Source organism: Artibeus jamaicensis, unplaced genomic scaffold, assembly GCF_021234435.1.
Source record: "Artibeus jamaicensis isolate MK-2021 breed Jamaican fruit bat unplaced genomic scaffold, CSHL_Jam_final contig_685, whole genome shotgun sequence".
NCBI lineage: Eukaryota > Metazoa > Chordata > Mammalia > Chiroptera > Phyllostomidae > Artibeus > Artibeus jamaicensis.
Window position 1 is genome coordinate 12,733,978 of NW_026521924.1, and position 12,636 is coordinate 12,746,613.

General features: G+C 50.1%; 1 protein-coding gene across 5 annotated transcripts in view; it reads left to right on the forward strand.

The window, feature by feature from the left end:
• UBOX5 (U-box domain containing 5) overlaps window positions 1–12,118 on the forward strand; it is a 35,086-nt gene extending 22,968 nt beyond the window's left edge. For 4 of the 5 annotated variants that reach the window (XM_037147776.2, XM_053671079.1, XM_037147773.2 and 1 more), the window contains 4 exons: window positions 1,733–1,830; window positions 4,735–5,932; window positions 8,655–8,816; window positions 11,402–12,118. In XM_037147776.2, the coding sequence (XP_037003671.2) occupies window positions 1,777–1,830; window positions 4,735–5,932; window positions 8,655–8,816; window positions 11,402–11,610 (1,623 nt within the window). In that variant the 5' untranslated portion in view covers window positions 1,733–1,776 and the 3' untranslated portion in view covers window positions 11,611–12,118. The remainder of the gene's footprint in view (window positions 1–1,732; window positions 1,831–4,734; window positions 5,933–8,654; window positions 8,817–11,401) is intronic. The other variant, XM_037147777.2, reaches the window with a different exon arrangement.
• Window positions 12,119–12,636: the final 518 nt, after the last annotated feature.

Sequence of the window (12,636 nt, forward strand, 5' to 3'; positions counted from 1 at the left end):
TTTTAAATTGTGGTCATAAAATGTATTTTTACCTGTAAGTGTTTGGGTATGACCATACTAGGAGGTATAAAGTCATCAGAAACTTTTACCAACATGCAGAATCACCGAGAACATAGGCTGGCGCCAACTGTCAAGTGTATTGACGTTACTCTCAGTGATGCTGTTTTCAGAAATGGTAAGCACCTCTTGGTAAAGATCTGAACAAAACAAAGTACAGTCTTTCTTCCCTTCCTGGGGAATTTAGCAGATATTAAAACCATGTTAAATTTACTTTGTGTTTATGGATAAAACGGTGTTCGGGACTAGGCTGAGATCATAAATATTTAAGGCCCCGTGGCAGATCTTCACGGTGCAGAAACTGCTCACCAAGGTGTTATAGGACACCCAGCATGCCCGGCCTCTGCCAGTGGCACTGACGGATCGTGACAACACAGACTTCAGAGGGTGGCCCTGTCCCTGTCGGGCTAACAGAAGCTTTTAATAGTCTTGTGGGCCAGAAGGAAAAGCATGGAATGGCTGGCGGGCCTCACCCAAGGAGTCTAGATCCACTGGACAGGCTCGCAGTGCAAGGGGTGCTGCTGGTGGCTGCCCTGTGTCCCCATGGGGAGTGCCAGAGGCCATGAGACTGGTCATTTTTCTTCCAACTTTATTGCGCTGTAATGACATGTAACACTGTAAAAGTTTTAATATGTACAACATAATGGTTCGATTTGTGTAGACTCGCGTACTGCAAAATGATTACTGTGATAAATTGCTAATATCCATCACCTCGTGCAGTTTTTTCTGCTGATGAGAACTTTTCAGATCTACTCTTTCAGCAGTTTTCCAATGTGTAGTTCAGTGTCCCTAACTGTGGTTACCGTACTGCACATTTTATCTTTAGAACTTACTTCTCTTATGACTGCAAGCTTGTACCTTTCCACTGTCTTCACCTGTTCCTCTCCACCCTGAACAGTCGTCATTTAAATGACTGTTTGGATTAGATGTCCTTTTAAGGTGCTTCCCAACCCTGAGGTTTTTTATTTGTCAATAATGTTTTTGACTTTCCTAGTTTTTGTTTTAATAAGAAAATGTAATTGCACTGACAAGTATTAAAAACAAAGATGCTTAGTACCACTGTGATTATTTTCCGTGATGACCCTTCCTATTCTGAACCCTCCGGGTAGGCAGGCCTGTTCCTTTCTCTAAGCTCAGCCATTGTTGGGCCTCCCGTTCCCGTGGGGAGCCCCCCACAGAGCTGACCCCGTGCTGCCGCTGGGTCTTTAGAACAGCTGCCCAGTCTGCAACAGGAATCTCCTCCGCAGTTTTGCACTGACTGATTTTCTCCCTGCGTTACATGGAAGCTAAGGAGAGTGAGGATAGGCCCTGAGAGTGTGTGTATGAAAGTTGTTTTAAAAATCCTCACATGAGGGCATGCCTTTTGATTTTAGGAGTGGGAAAGGGAGAGAGAGGGAGAGAAACTCCAATTTGAGAGAGAAACATTGATCGGTTGCTTCTCATGTGTGCCCCAACCAGGGACTGAACCCGCAACCTAGGCATGTGCCCTGACTGGAAATCGAACCCAAGATCCTTTGGTTTACAGGATGACACTCCAACCAACTGAGCCACACTGGCCAGGACTGAGAGTTTTTGTTGTTACCCTCTTTGGGTCTCTTCTCTTAGGAATCAACTCCTGAAAGTCTAAAATGGAATCTTAACTTGTCTAATACCGAGTTTTATTTTTTATTTTAAGGCTGTTTCTGATGCCAACTGGAAACTGTCCTTGCAGCCACAAAGATGGTAATAAACCTTTGCCTCCCACAATTCAGACCAAGAATTTACTGCAACAAGGTAAACAAAACAAGCACACGCACATAAATGAATACACTAGAGCTATATTTCATGGTTTTCCCCCTTTCCTGCCTTGTGTAGCGAACTTAAGTCAGGTTCAATGTGCTTTCACCCTCATTGCTTTAGATCCCGCCAGGCGCTATTTAGACAATTGTGGGTCAGGCTGCACCTCTAGGGTCAGACAGCTCTGCCACAAGGTGGGCTGTGGCTCGTTCTGTGGAAGGTCGTCTTCAGTGTGCTTTTCCCTCTGACGAGAAGTTTGAGTTTCACTCAGAGTCATAGTGAAGGTCAGAATACTCTTTCTGCCCCTCTTCTTCTCATTTCAAATGCTAGGGATAATAGCTTATATTTGTAATTTGTATTCCTTCTTCTTTATGTGAATTGAGCTGCCTGCCCTTTTGTGTAAGGAGGGGATCTTTCTACAGCTCAACAGGGAATCAGAAAGCTCTGAGGGGAGAATTGGACCCCAACCCTAGTTTGGAGCTTCTGCACACAGCGTGCTGTTTCAGGTGCCCAGATTATTAAGCTGACTCCTTCAAAGATACCTTAAAGTTTCCATTGGTTTTTTGGTGTTTTTTTTCCCCTTTTTTTCTTCTTTTTTTAATTGATTATGCCATTACAGTTATTCTATTTCCCCCCCTTCATTCCCCTCCACCCTGCACACCCCTCCCCCACCAATCTCCCCCCTTTAGTTTATGACCACCAGTTTCAAGTTCTTTAGAGTCTACATTTCCCCTACTATTCTTGCCCTCCCCCCTGTCTATTTTCTACCTACCATCTTTGCTACTTATTTTCTGTACCTTCTCCCCCCTTCTCCTTCTCCCACTCCCCTGTTCCTAACCCTCCATGTGATCTTCATTTCTATGGTTCACTCCTGATCTAGCTGTCCTCTTAGTTTGCTTTTGTTTTAGGTGTGGTTGTTAATAACTGTGAGTTTGCTGTCCTTTCACTGTTCATCTTTTTTATCTTCTTTTTCTTAGGTAAGTCCCTTTAACATTTCATATAATAAGGGCTTGGTGATGATGAACTCCTTGAATTTGATCTTATCTGAGAAGCACTCTATCTGTCCTTCCATTCTAAATGAAAGCTTTGCTGGATAGATCAATCTTGACTGTAGGTCTTTGGATTTCATGACTTGGAATACTTCTTTCCAGCCCCTTCTTGCCTGTAAGGTCTCTTTTGAGAAATCAGCTGACAGTCTGATGGGAACTCCTTTGTAGGTGACTGTTCCCTTAGCTCTTGCTGCTTCTAGGATTCTCTGCTTCATTTGAATCTTGGCTAATGTAATGATGATGTGCCTTGGTGTGTTCCTTCTTGGGTCCAACTTCTTTGGGACTCTCTGAGCTTCCTGGATTTCCTGGAAGTCTATTTCCTTTGCCAGATTGGGGAAATTCTTCTTTATTATTTGTTCAAATAAGTTTTCCACTTGTGGCTGTTCCTCTTCCCCTTCTGGTACCCCTATAATTCAGATGTTGGAGTATTTAAAGATGTCCTAGAGGTTCCTAAGCCTATCCTCATTTTTATGAATTCTTGTTTCTTCATCCTTTTCTGTTTGGTCATTTTTTTCTTCCTTGCAGTCCACTCCATTGATTTGAGTCCCAGTTTTCTTTCCATCATTATTGGTTTTCTGTGCATTTCCCTTCATTTCAATTAGTTTAGCCTTCATTTGTCCCTCTAATTTGTGTCTAAAATCAACCAGTTCTGTGCGCATCCTGATCACCAGTGTTTTGAATTGTGCATCTGGAAGTTTGGCTATTTCTTGGTCACTTAGAGTTATGGGCTCTGGGGCTCTGAGTTGTTCTTCAGCCATGTTTTGGTCTGTTCGCGCCCGTTAAGTATGAGGAGAGGAGCCCTAGGTGTTCACCAGGGTGAGGCCGCCCAGGTCACTGGGTTGTGATACTGTATGTGGGGGTGGGGTCAAAGAGGGACAATGATGGTCCCCTCTGCTGCTTACTGCTGCTGGGGCCTGCGCGGTCTGTCTCGGTGCTTGTTCTTTCGCTGGTTTATCTGCGCGTGAATGCGTGACCTCAGTCAGCCTGCCACCTTGCACCCTCACTGGGTCTGCCCATTGCAACTCCACACCTCAGATCCATCAACCGCCGCCTGCGCGCGTGGATTGGTCTGGTCGAATTTTCCTGCACAACCAGCTCTGCCAGCCGCTGGCTCTGCCCCTCTTACTGGTCTGGCTGAATGGTTCATTGTTTTCGGACTTCCATGTAGTTCAATTTTCCATGTTTTGGCTGCGTTTTTTGTTACTAAAACTTTTTGTCTTGAAACTTGGTTGTGCGAGAAGGCCACTTACGCCTCCTTCTTGACGGAAGTCCCCTCCATTGGTTTTAACAAGTGTTTGAAATACTAAAAGGGAAAGAAGTTATTTATAATCCCATCTTCTGGCACATTCACTTTTAAATAACCCATCATTTTTTGGTGATCCTTCTTCCTCTGCACACATTTTTTTAAAAACTGAGTTTCACCATTCATAGATTGACAAGAAGCTTGTTATGCCTTCCGAGGGAACTTGTTATGATGCTTAGTCCAAATACAAAATTGAGAACTTTAATGAACATCTTTGTTTTTCCCTAAGTATGCATGTTTTCATCTTCCGAAATAAAAAACCACCAGTATATCTGCCCCCTTGTCACAGAGATGTGGTGGGCAGAGTTTTGTTGCTCATATTTTTAAAGAACGGACAGTACTCGGGGCCACCATTGCCCTCTGACCTGATCTCAGGTACCTGCAAAACAACAATAACCACCAACAGAATTTGAGGCACTGGAGGAAACTTGAAATGAGGAACTTCAGGTTTTCTTTAAAGAATTGTCTTAGAAGGGGCACATTCTGGAAAACGAGTTGTCTTCATTTGGATGTCATAACAACTTGTCTTACATTTGTCATCCAATCTAGATATCGGCCGATGGCTATGAAGTAGAGAATCTTATCTCTGAAGATCTCACGAAGAGAAGCCGTGGTTTCAGGACAGAGTATTTTATTAAGCCACCAGTCCACGTGACGGTTTCCTTTCCCTTCAGTGTGGAAATCTGTAGGGTTAACATGGACCTCACAGCTCGGGGAGGCCAGAATGTCACCGGCCTGGAGGTGTACACGTCTGCCTTATCCAGCAGAGCGTCTTGGAACACCCCAGCGTGCTGGACCCTGGGGCCAGCCGAGCCTTCTGTCCCCGACAAGGAGGCATTCACCTTGGTGGGCAAAGTCTTGTTGAAAAACCAGAGCCAAGTGGTGTTTAGCCACAGGGGCTTCAAGGCCAGGCCACCATTTGCCTCTGTGGAAGCTACACTCCCCTCTCCTGCTGCTGTGGCCCAGGAGCTCTGGAACAAAGGGACTCTTTCCCTTAACCACGTGGCCCATCTCAAGATCTGCATCACCCATGTGACAGGCAGTGGCATCCCTTGCATCAAGCGGTTGGAAGTGTGGGGTCAGCCAGCCAAAACCTGCTCTCAGGAGGTGATAGACAGTGTCTTGCTGGTTGCCTCAGAGAGCCTCCCTCAGGACTTGGCTCTGCAGGCTCCGACCTTGCCCATGGAGAGTGACTGTGACCCTGGGACCCAGCCTGAGGGCCAGCAGGCTACCTCCAGCCTGCAGGAACTGGCTGAGGTAATTCCAGATGTGCCTGAGGAGTTCCTGGATCCCATCACCCTGGAGATCATGCCTTGCCCCATGCTGCTGCCCTCTGGCAAGGTCATCGACCAGAGCACGCTGGAGAAGTGTAACCGCAGTGAAGCCACGTGGGGCCGAGTGCCCAGTGACCCCTTCACAGGGGTAGCCTTTACTCCACACTCCCAGCCCCTGCCTCACCCCTCCCTGAAGGCCCGGATCGACCACTTCCTGCTGCAGCACTCCATCCCCGGCTGCCACCTGCTTGGGAGAGCACAGACTGCGTCGGCAGTGACCCCTTCTGCCATTGCTCTGCCATCCCGGAAAAGGAAGATGGAGCAGGCTGAACATGCCCCCGACAGCAGCGTTGGTGTAAATGCGTCCTGTTTTTCTACGGCCCTCCCGGTCTCACCCACTACCTCAGAGCACACCCCTAAGAAACTGAAAGCTGCCAGTGAGCTCGGTCTGACACACATGGACTGCTCAGCAGGTAACCCGCTGCCCTGTGTCCATGCCTGGCTGTTGCCCTTTGTTTTATGCTTTGCCAGCTTAAGTCACCCCAAAACTTACTAGCTTAAAGCACCACACATTCATTACCTCATAGCTTCTCTAGCCAGGAATGAAGTTGCTTGGATGGATCATCTGCTTCAGGTCCTTCCGAGGGGCTGTGGTCATCTCAAGGCTTGATTGGGGAAGGATTCACTTCCAAACTCACATGGTTGTTGCAAGTTTGAGTTTCTTGCTGAATTGTTGAACTGAAGGCTTCACTTCTTATTGGTTGGTGGCCGGAGTCTGGACTCAGTTCCTTGCCTTGTGGGCCTCTCAAAGGCAGCACACAACATGGTAAGCTGTGTGCCCGAGTGTGGGCAGGGAAGGTGGAAGTCGGCTTCATGTACTCTGACCATGGACATGGCATCCCATCCCTTTTGCTCTGCTCTGTGGGAAGCAAGTCACTGAAGCCCAGCCCACTCCCCAGGGGAGGGGCACTCGGGCACAAGTGTCAGGAGGCGGGGTTCATCGGGACCGTTTCAGATACTCAACACCATTTCTCCCTGTTTTATTGACTGTGTTTATCTAAGATTGGAGGTTGAATTTTGTCTAATTCCTTTCCAGTGTCAACAGAAATGAATGATTTTTCATCCTTGGGTCTTATTTTATTTTATTTCATTTCATTTCATCCTTGGGCCTTTTAATGTGAGGCAGTGCATGAATAGACTTCTTCATATTGAACCATTATGACATTCCCAGAGTAAACTCCATTTGGTCGTGCTTCTCGTAACGGGCTTCATGGTTCTGTTTGTGGGTGTTTCGTGTAGGACTCTGCACTCGTCAGTGGGATTAAACTGGAGTGTGTGTGTGTGTACCCGCCCTATAGGGTCAGGTTTGGTATGGGTGATTTATGTGCTTGAGCTTGATAAGACAAATTAGAAAGTACCTTTTTCTAAACTGAAACAATTTAACAGTCTTAGCCTCAATTACCCTTTATATATTTAGTATTACTCCCTATGATTGTGAGTACCTGGTGCTTTTGTAGCTAGCTCTTTGAAACTGGAAAAGTCAGCGTTTGTGCTGCCCATTACTGCCTGAACCAGTAAGTAGAGACAAGGATTGAATCGTTATGGTGCTTATTCAGGTGGTCAGTGATCTGAGAAGATGGCAGGTTATATGCCTTAAACCCTAACGACTCGTCTTCACATGTCTCAAGCCAGCCTTTTTTTTGTAAGGGGATGGAGAGGAGTGGTAAGGAGTTTGGAATTCAGGAAAAAAGTAGGTAAGGGGTTTGGAATTCAGGGAAAAAGGTTGATTGGGTAGAAGTTGCAGTCCAGCAATTTTTCTAGCATCCCTTCATCTGCTGACCAGCAGTGGTTCTCTGCCTGGAGGACAGTGGCTCAGAGACCATCTTGATCACTTGCAGTCCTCCTGGAGCACAAAGGTTGAATTGCTTGCCGGCCTCCTGGAGTCGGGGTAGGTCTGGTGAGGCATCCAGTTCCTGGAACCACAGCTTTCTACATGCATTAGTCACTCAGCCTATTGACTGTAATTAAAGCTAAAAATTTTTTTAAACATTTTATTTATTTATTTTTATAGGGGAAGAGAGGGAGAAAGAGGGAGAGAAACATCAATGTGTGGTTGCCTTTCGTGTGCCCCCTGCTGGGGACCTGGCTAGCAACCTAGGCATGTGCCCCGACTGGGTTCCTGGGAATCAAACTGGTGACCCTTTGGTTTGCAGGCCAGCACTCAACCACTGAGTCACACCAGCCAGGGCTAAAGATAAATACATTTCTTTTTTTAAAAAAAGGGTTACATCTGTGCCTTCTCTGGTTTGGGGTGTAAATTATAGTTAACATGACCCCCAGAGACTCCTGGAAGCATTTGAGGTAAGATGGGCGAGACCAGGAGAAAGGTACTTAGACCTGGATGTCTGGAGAGGTTTTCCTTGGTGTTGGCCTTGATAGATAATGTTGGTGACACAGGAGCATGCTGCCCCAGTGGTCCTTCAAGGGTCCAAGCTGATGTCCTGTAAACTGTAGAAAAACATCCCACTCACCACCATAGGCATTTTTGTGAACCAGGCAGGTCTCGGTCCCTCCTTGGGCAGCTGTCTCCCTCCCCCATTGCCTTCGGCCTGAGCGCATTGTTTGGCTTTCTGGGGACCCTCCAAAGTGAAGTGGGCAGAGCGCTTTTTCCACTCAGTAATAACTGCTTTGCTTTACCCAACAGGAGAGGACACAAGCTCCTAGAGAGTGCAGGCCATCGGCCCTGCCAGTGGTGGGGTCTCTCCAGAAAGGAGGAGATGGAAAGAGCGATCCGTGACTGCTGGGGAGGGAATGGGGGCAGAGAGCTGGGTGCAGGGCCAGGGCTGGATGTTTGCCTGCGAAGTCATTTCCTTGTCCTGCAGGGAGGCCTTTAGAAAGCAGGGTGCAGTTCTGCAGATGAGCCACAAGGTGGCCCCTGCGTGCCCAGCAGTTCCCAGGAAGAGGAGGAGGGAGCGCAGAGCCCAGAAAGCGGGTGGGATGGGTAGCAACTGCCAGGGTCCTCAGCCTTTAACTCTGGTATGCTGTCATCACAGTCCGCGCTAGTAGACATGGAGGAGGACTTTCTTTACATCTGTGTTTATTTAAAGTTGGAGGTGCCGTTTTTGCATTCCTTTGTGGCCTTTGTGTTCTTTTGTCAAACTTCTCTCTGGATGTTGTCTGTGCATCTTTTGACAGATCCGGTGTCCCATGAGCAGAAGCTGTCACAAAGCTTGGAAATCGCCTTGACATCAACCCTTGGCTCCTTGCCCTCCTTCACAGCACGACTGACCAGGGGGCAGCTCCAGCACGAGGGCACGAGAGAGACCAGCACTTCCTGGAGGGCAGCCACAGAGTCAGGTAAAGTGGGTCCCGCCCACCTCCTTGGGGCCCTTGAGTGGGACGCTGGGCCATCCTCTGGGGCTTCCCGGACCTTCATGCCCAGCCAGCTCCTTGGCTCCAAGGCCCAGGCCTGGAGGAGAACCAGTCTCTTTCTTTTTTCAGGGGGAGCTGAGGGGCTGCCTGTGAAGTTTGACTTTAGAAGGAAGGCTTTATTTAGTAATTCTGTGGGCTTAGGGCTTGGCTCCCCTACTGTGTTTTTCCTTTTTTTTAAAATTTATTTATTTTTAGAGAGAGAGGAAGGGAAGGAGAAAGAGTGGGAAAGAAGCATCAATGTGTGGTTGCCTCTCATGTGTCCCCCACTGGGGACCTGGCCTGCATCCCAGGCATGTGCCCTGACTGGGAATCGAACTGGCGACCCTTTGCTTCACAGGCCTGTGCTCAATCCACTGAGCTACACCAGCCAGCCTTTTTTTTTTAATAAATAAGATCTAATGTTAATTGTTCCATCCTGAGGACTTTCGTTTTTCTTCTGTGGTTTTTCTCATCTAGTCTGTCTCCCATCTGACATCTGGGGCCCTTTATGTAAGTGTGAAGTTTGGGTTGAGTATGGCATCTTCATCTCTTCCTGTTAACATTTCCTTAGGTTTAGAAAAGAACAGTGGTAGCTTGCTGAGCCAGTTTTTTTCCTAAAATGAACTTGGGACCACACTGGACGATGGAGTCGACTAGGATGCAAAGGGAGAGGACCTGACTGGGAAGCTGGGGCACCCTCACCAGGATGAAGCCTGGCGGAGCGGACGATGAGGCGTTCGCCGCTTCTCCTGCCTCTCCGGAGCCGGGCCCTCCTCTGGTCTTGGCACAGGCCATCTCTTCTTCTCCATCCCCTCTTTGTCTCCGATTGTTTCCATCCTGGCCATTCCCAAGATCTTGTCCAAGTGACCAGCGATTTCCATGACCATGAATACAATGGTCACGGTGGCCCTGAGGTGACTGAGCAGCCCCTCCTTCCTGGAACACCTTCTCTCTTGGCCTTCCAGGTGTTACGCTCTTCTCCCCATTTCCAGTGGTCCCGCAGCAGTTTCCTTAGCCGACTCTTGCTTCTCTTTCATACTATGGTCCTGGACCCTCTTCTCTCTGTCCTCTGTGTCACCCAAGTGAGAGTCCACTTGGCCAGTGACTGCCCATGTCCACCTGTAGCTCCTACTTCTCAGAACTCAGACCCCGACCTCCCTGACAGCTGCTGGGCACCCCGTGTGGAAACTCATGGGTGTCCCGAGTGAACTTTCTAACTCAGCTGGCGCAGAGCCCCGCCCGCCCCTCCTGCCCACTCCTCATCACACCGCTGAGGGTAAAGAGCAGCATCTTCTGCTGTTTGGTCGGGCCTCCGACAGGCAGGTCATCCTTAGTTTCCCTTCAGTGTCCTCACATTAACATTCTGTTCGTCATCAAATCTTGTTGCTACTCTGCCAGCATAGACCTCGGAGAGGTCCTCCGCCCCACTGCCCTTCCTCCTGCTGCTCCCTAACAGCCACACTTTCCTTACCATGCCCCTCGTCCTCACAGGAGCCAGAGACCTTACATTGTAAACGAGGTCATGGTCCTCCACTTCTTGGAATTCCCCCATCACATCCCATTGCACTGGGAATAAAATCGAAACTCCTGTTGCCTGCGACGTCCTGCAGCTCCAGCCCTGCCCTCCCCTCCCTCCTCTGCCGTCTCATCTGGAGCCACACTGTCACATGTCACACCTTTGTGTCTTATTTCTTTAATGGACCAGCCATTCTTTGTACCTGCTGTCCCTTTCAGTCTTTGCATGGCTGGCCCCTTTTCATTCTCACGGCTCTTCCCCAGGAAGCCGTCCTTGCCCTCTCCAGAGGGGTGCAGATTGGAAGAGGAAAAGCAGCCTCATTAGTCAAGGGTCACCAGAGAAGGAGAGCAGGTGCAGCTTGGGAGGGGGGCCAGTCCTGCCCACCGTGGCCCTCATTCAGGAGGCCCTTTGGGAAGTGTGGGCAGAGAGGGAGCTGGCAGCCCAGGAAGGGGATTGACAGCTGGGGAGGGGAGCTGCTGGGCTGAAGAGAAGCAGGCCCAGGCTCTGCTGCAGGTCTGCTCAGCCAGGCCTCAGCCCTGCCCCATGACCGCCCTATACCCATGGCCTGCCCCACCCTGATACTCCAGGCCATTTTCTGCTCTTCTTTTTCTTGTCACATTGCACCTTTTTTATAATTTACCAGGGTCGCCAGGGTGAGCCTGTGCCTTGCTCTGGCCTTGGGAGCCTGTCCCAGAGGAAAGTACCTCTTGTTGGGAGACTGGGAGGAAGGGCCCGGTGTTCTCCGTCTGCCTTCAGAAACCAGCTGTTTTTGAGCATTCGTGGGAGCACTGAGATTTGATGATGGAGAGGAGACCTTTCAGGTTTCCAGGCTCTGTGGTACCTGTGCTCCCAGCTCAGCCAGAGGCGGCCTGGGAGGAATGCAGCCCGGATGAGGCAGGGTAGAGGGTGGGGCAGCTCTGTCCCACTCCAGGTGTGAGCCCTGCCTCCAGGATGGAGCCTGGACAGGGGCAGCTTTCCCTAACTCTGGCCTCTGCTTTCCTCCCTGATCTTCCAGAGCAGCCTGGGAGTGTCCTGGGCCCCGAGTGTGCCTCCTGCAAAAGAGTCTTTTCTTCCTACTTCCGAAAGGAGCCCGTGTACCAGCTTCCCTGTGGCCACCTCCTCTGCCGGCCCTGCCTGGGTGAGAAGCAGCACTGCCTGCCCGTGGCGTGCGCAGCCTGCCAGCAGCCGTTCGCCGGCCAGGACGTGTTGCGGGTCCACCTCTGAGGGACTGGCCTGGATCCGAGGAGACTTGTTGGGAGGAGCAGAAATGGGGGTCCTAGCTCCCTGAGGTCTGGCCAGGTCCCAGGCACGGAGGGGCCTCTTCTTTCCCAAGGGCTTCGCCTTTATTGCCCCCCACAGTGCAGCACAGCCTGGAGTGAGGGTGAGGGAGGGGCGCTCCACTCCAGCTCAAGTGGCAACAGGATCACAAAGCCATAGTTTGGGCCAGGCGGGATGGGGGAGAGATGTCCCTGCCCTCCTGTACCTCCCTGCCACCCCACTTCAGCCCTGCCGGAGCCCAGGGCCTGCTAGAGCCAGCCCCACCCTGCTGAGGGCCTCCAAGTTACCCGAATAACCTCACACCCGCAGTCTGCAGGGTGGGTGGGTGTGGAGCCGGGTGGACTGCTGCTCCGGGTCTGAGAGAGAGCGTCTGCCTTCAGTGTCGCCCCAGTGGGCCGTGGCAGGGGTCTGCACCGCGAATGACTCAGACCCGGCCAGCGAGCCTTAATAAAGCGATGGTTGACGTCCGCTGTGGACTCCTCCTGGTGGGTTGCCTCTGAGTCGTCATGCTCCTGTCCCCCAGCTGCACCCATTCAAAGTGGGACTGTCACAGGGCAGCCGTCAGCAGGCACTGCAGCCCTGTCAGGCTGGAACTCAGGTCAAATGCGCATGTGGGTTTGCAGGAAGGTGTGCTTGTGGGGGGCAGGCCTGGGGGGGCAGGTGAGCGCCCTCCTTGGCTGGCAGCATAGGTCTCTTCTGTCTGGGCCCCGTTTTAGGAGAACTGCTTGTTTGTAGGCTGCATTTTTTTTTTCATTCAAAATTTGGTTTTATGGAGTCCCAGAGGGAAAATATGTGCTCTTATAATTGTTTACTGTGTGGAATGGATTCTAATCACTAGAAGAACGGTAGTGGGAAACTGCACCAGGCTTTTTCCTCTTTCCTTCCGAGCCCATCTGGGAAGGAGTAGCCCGGAGAGGCTTCATATTTTATCTTTGAGATTCCATCGCAGGCCCCTGTGGACAGGCTGTGGGG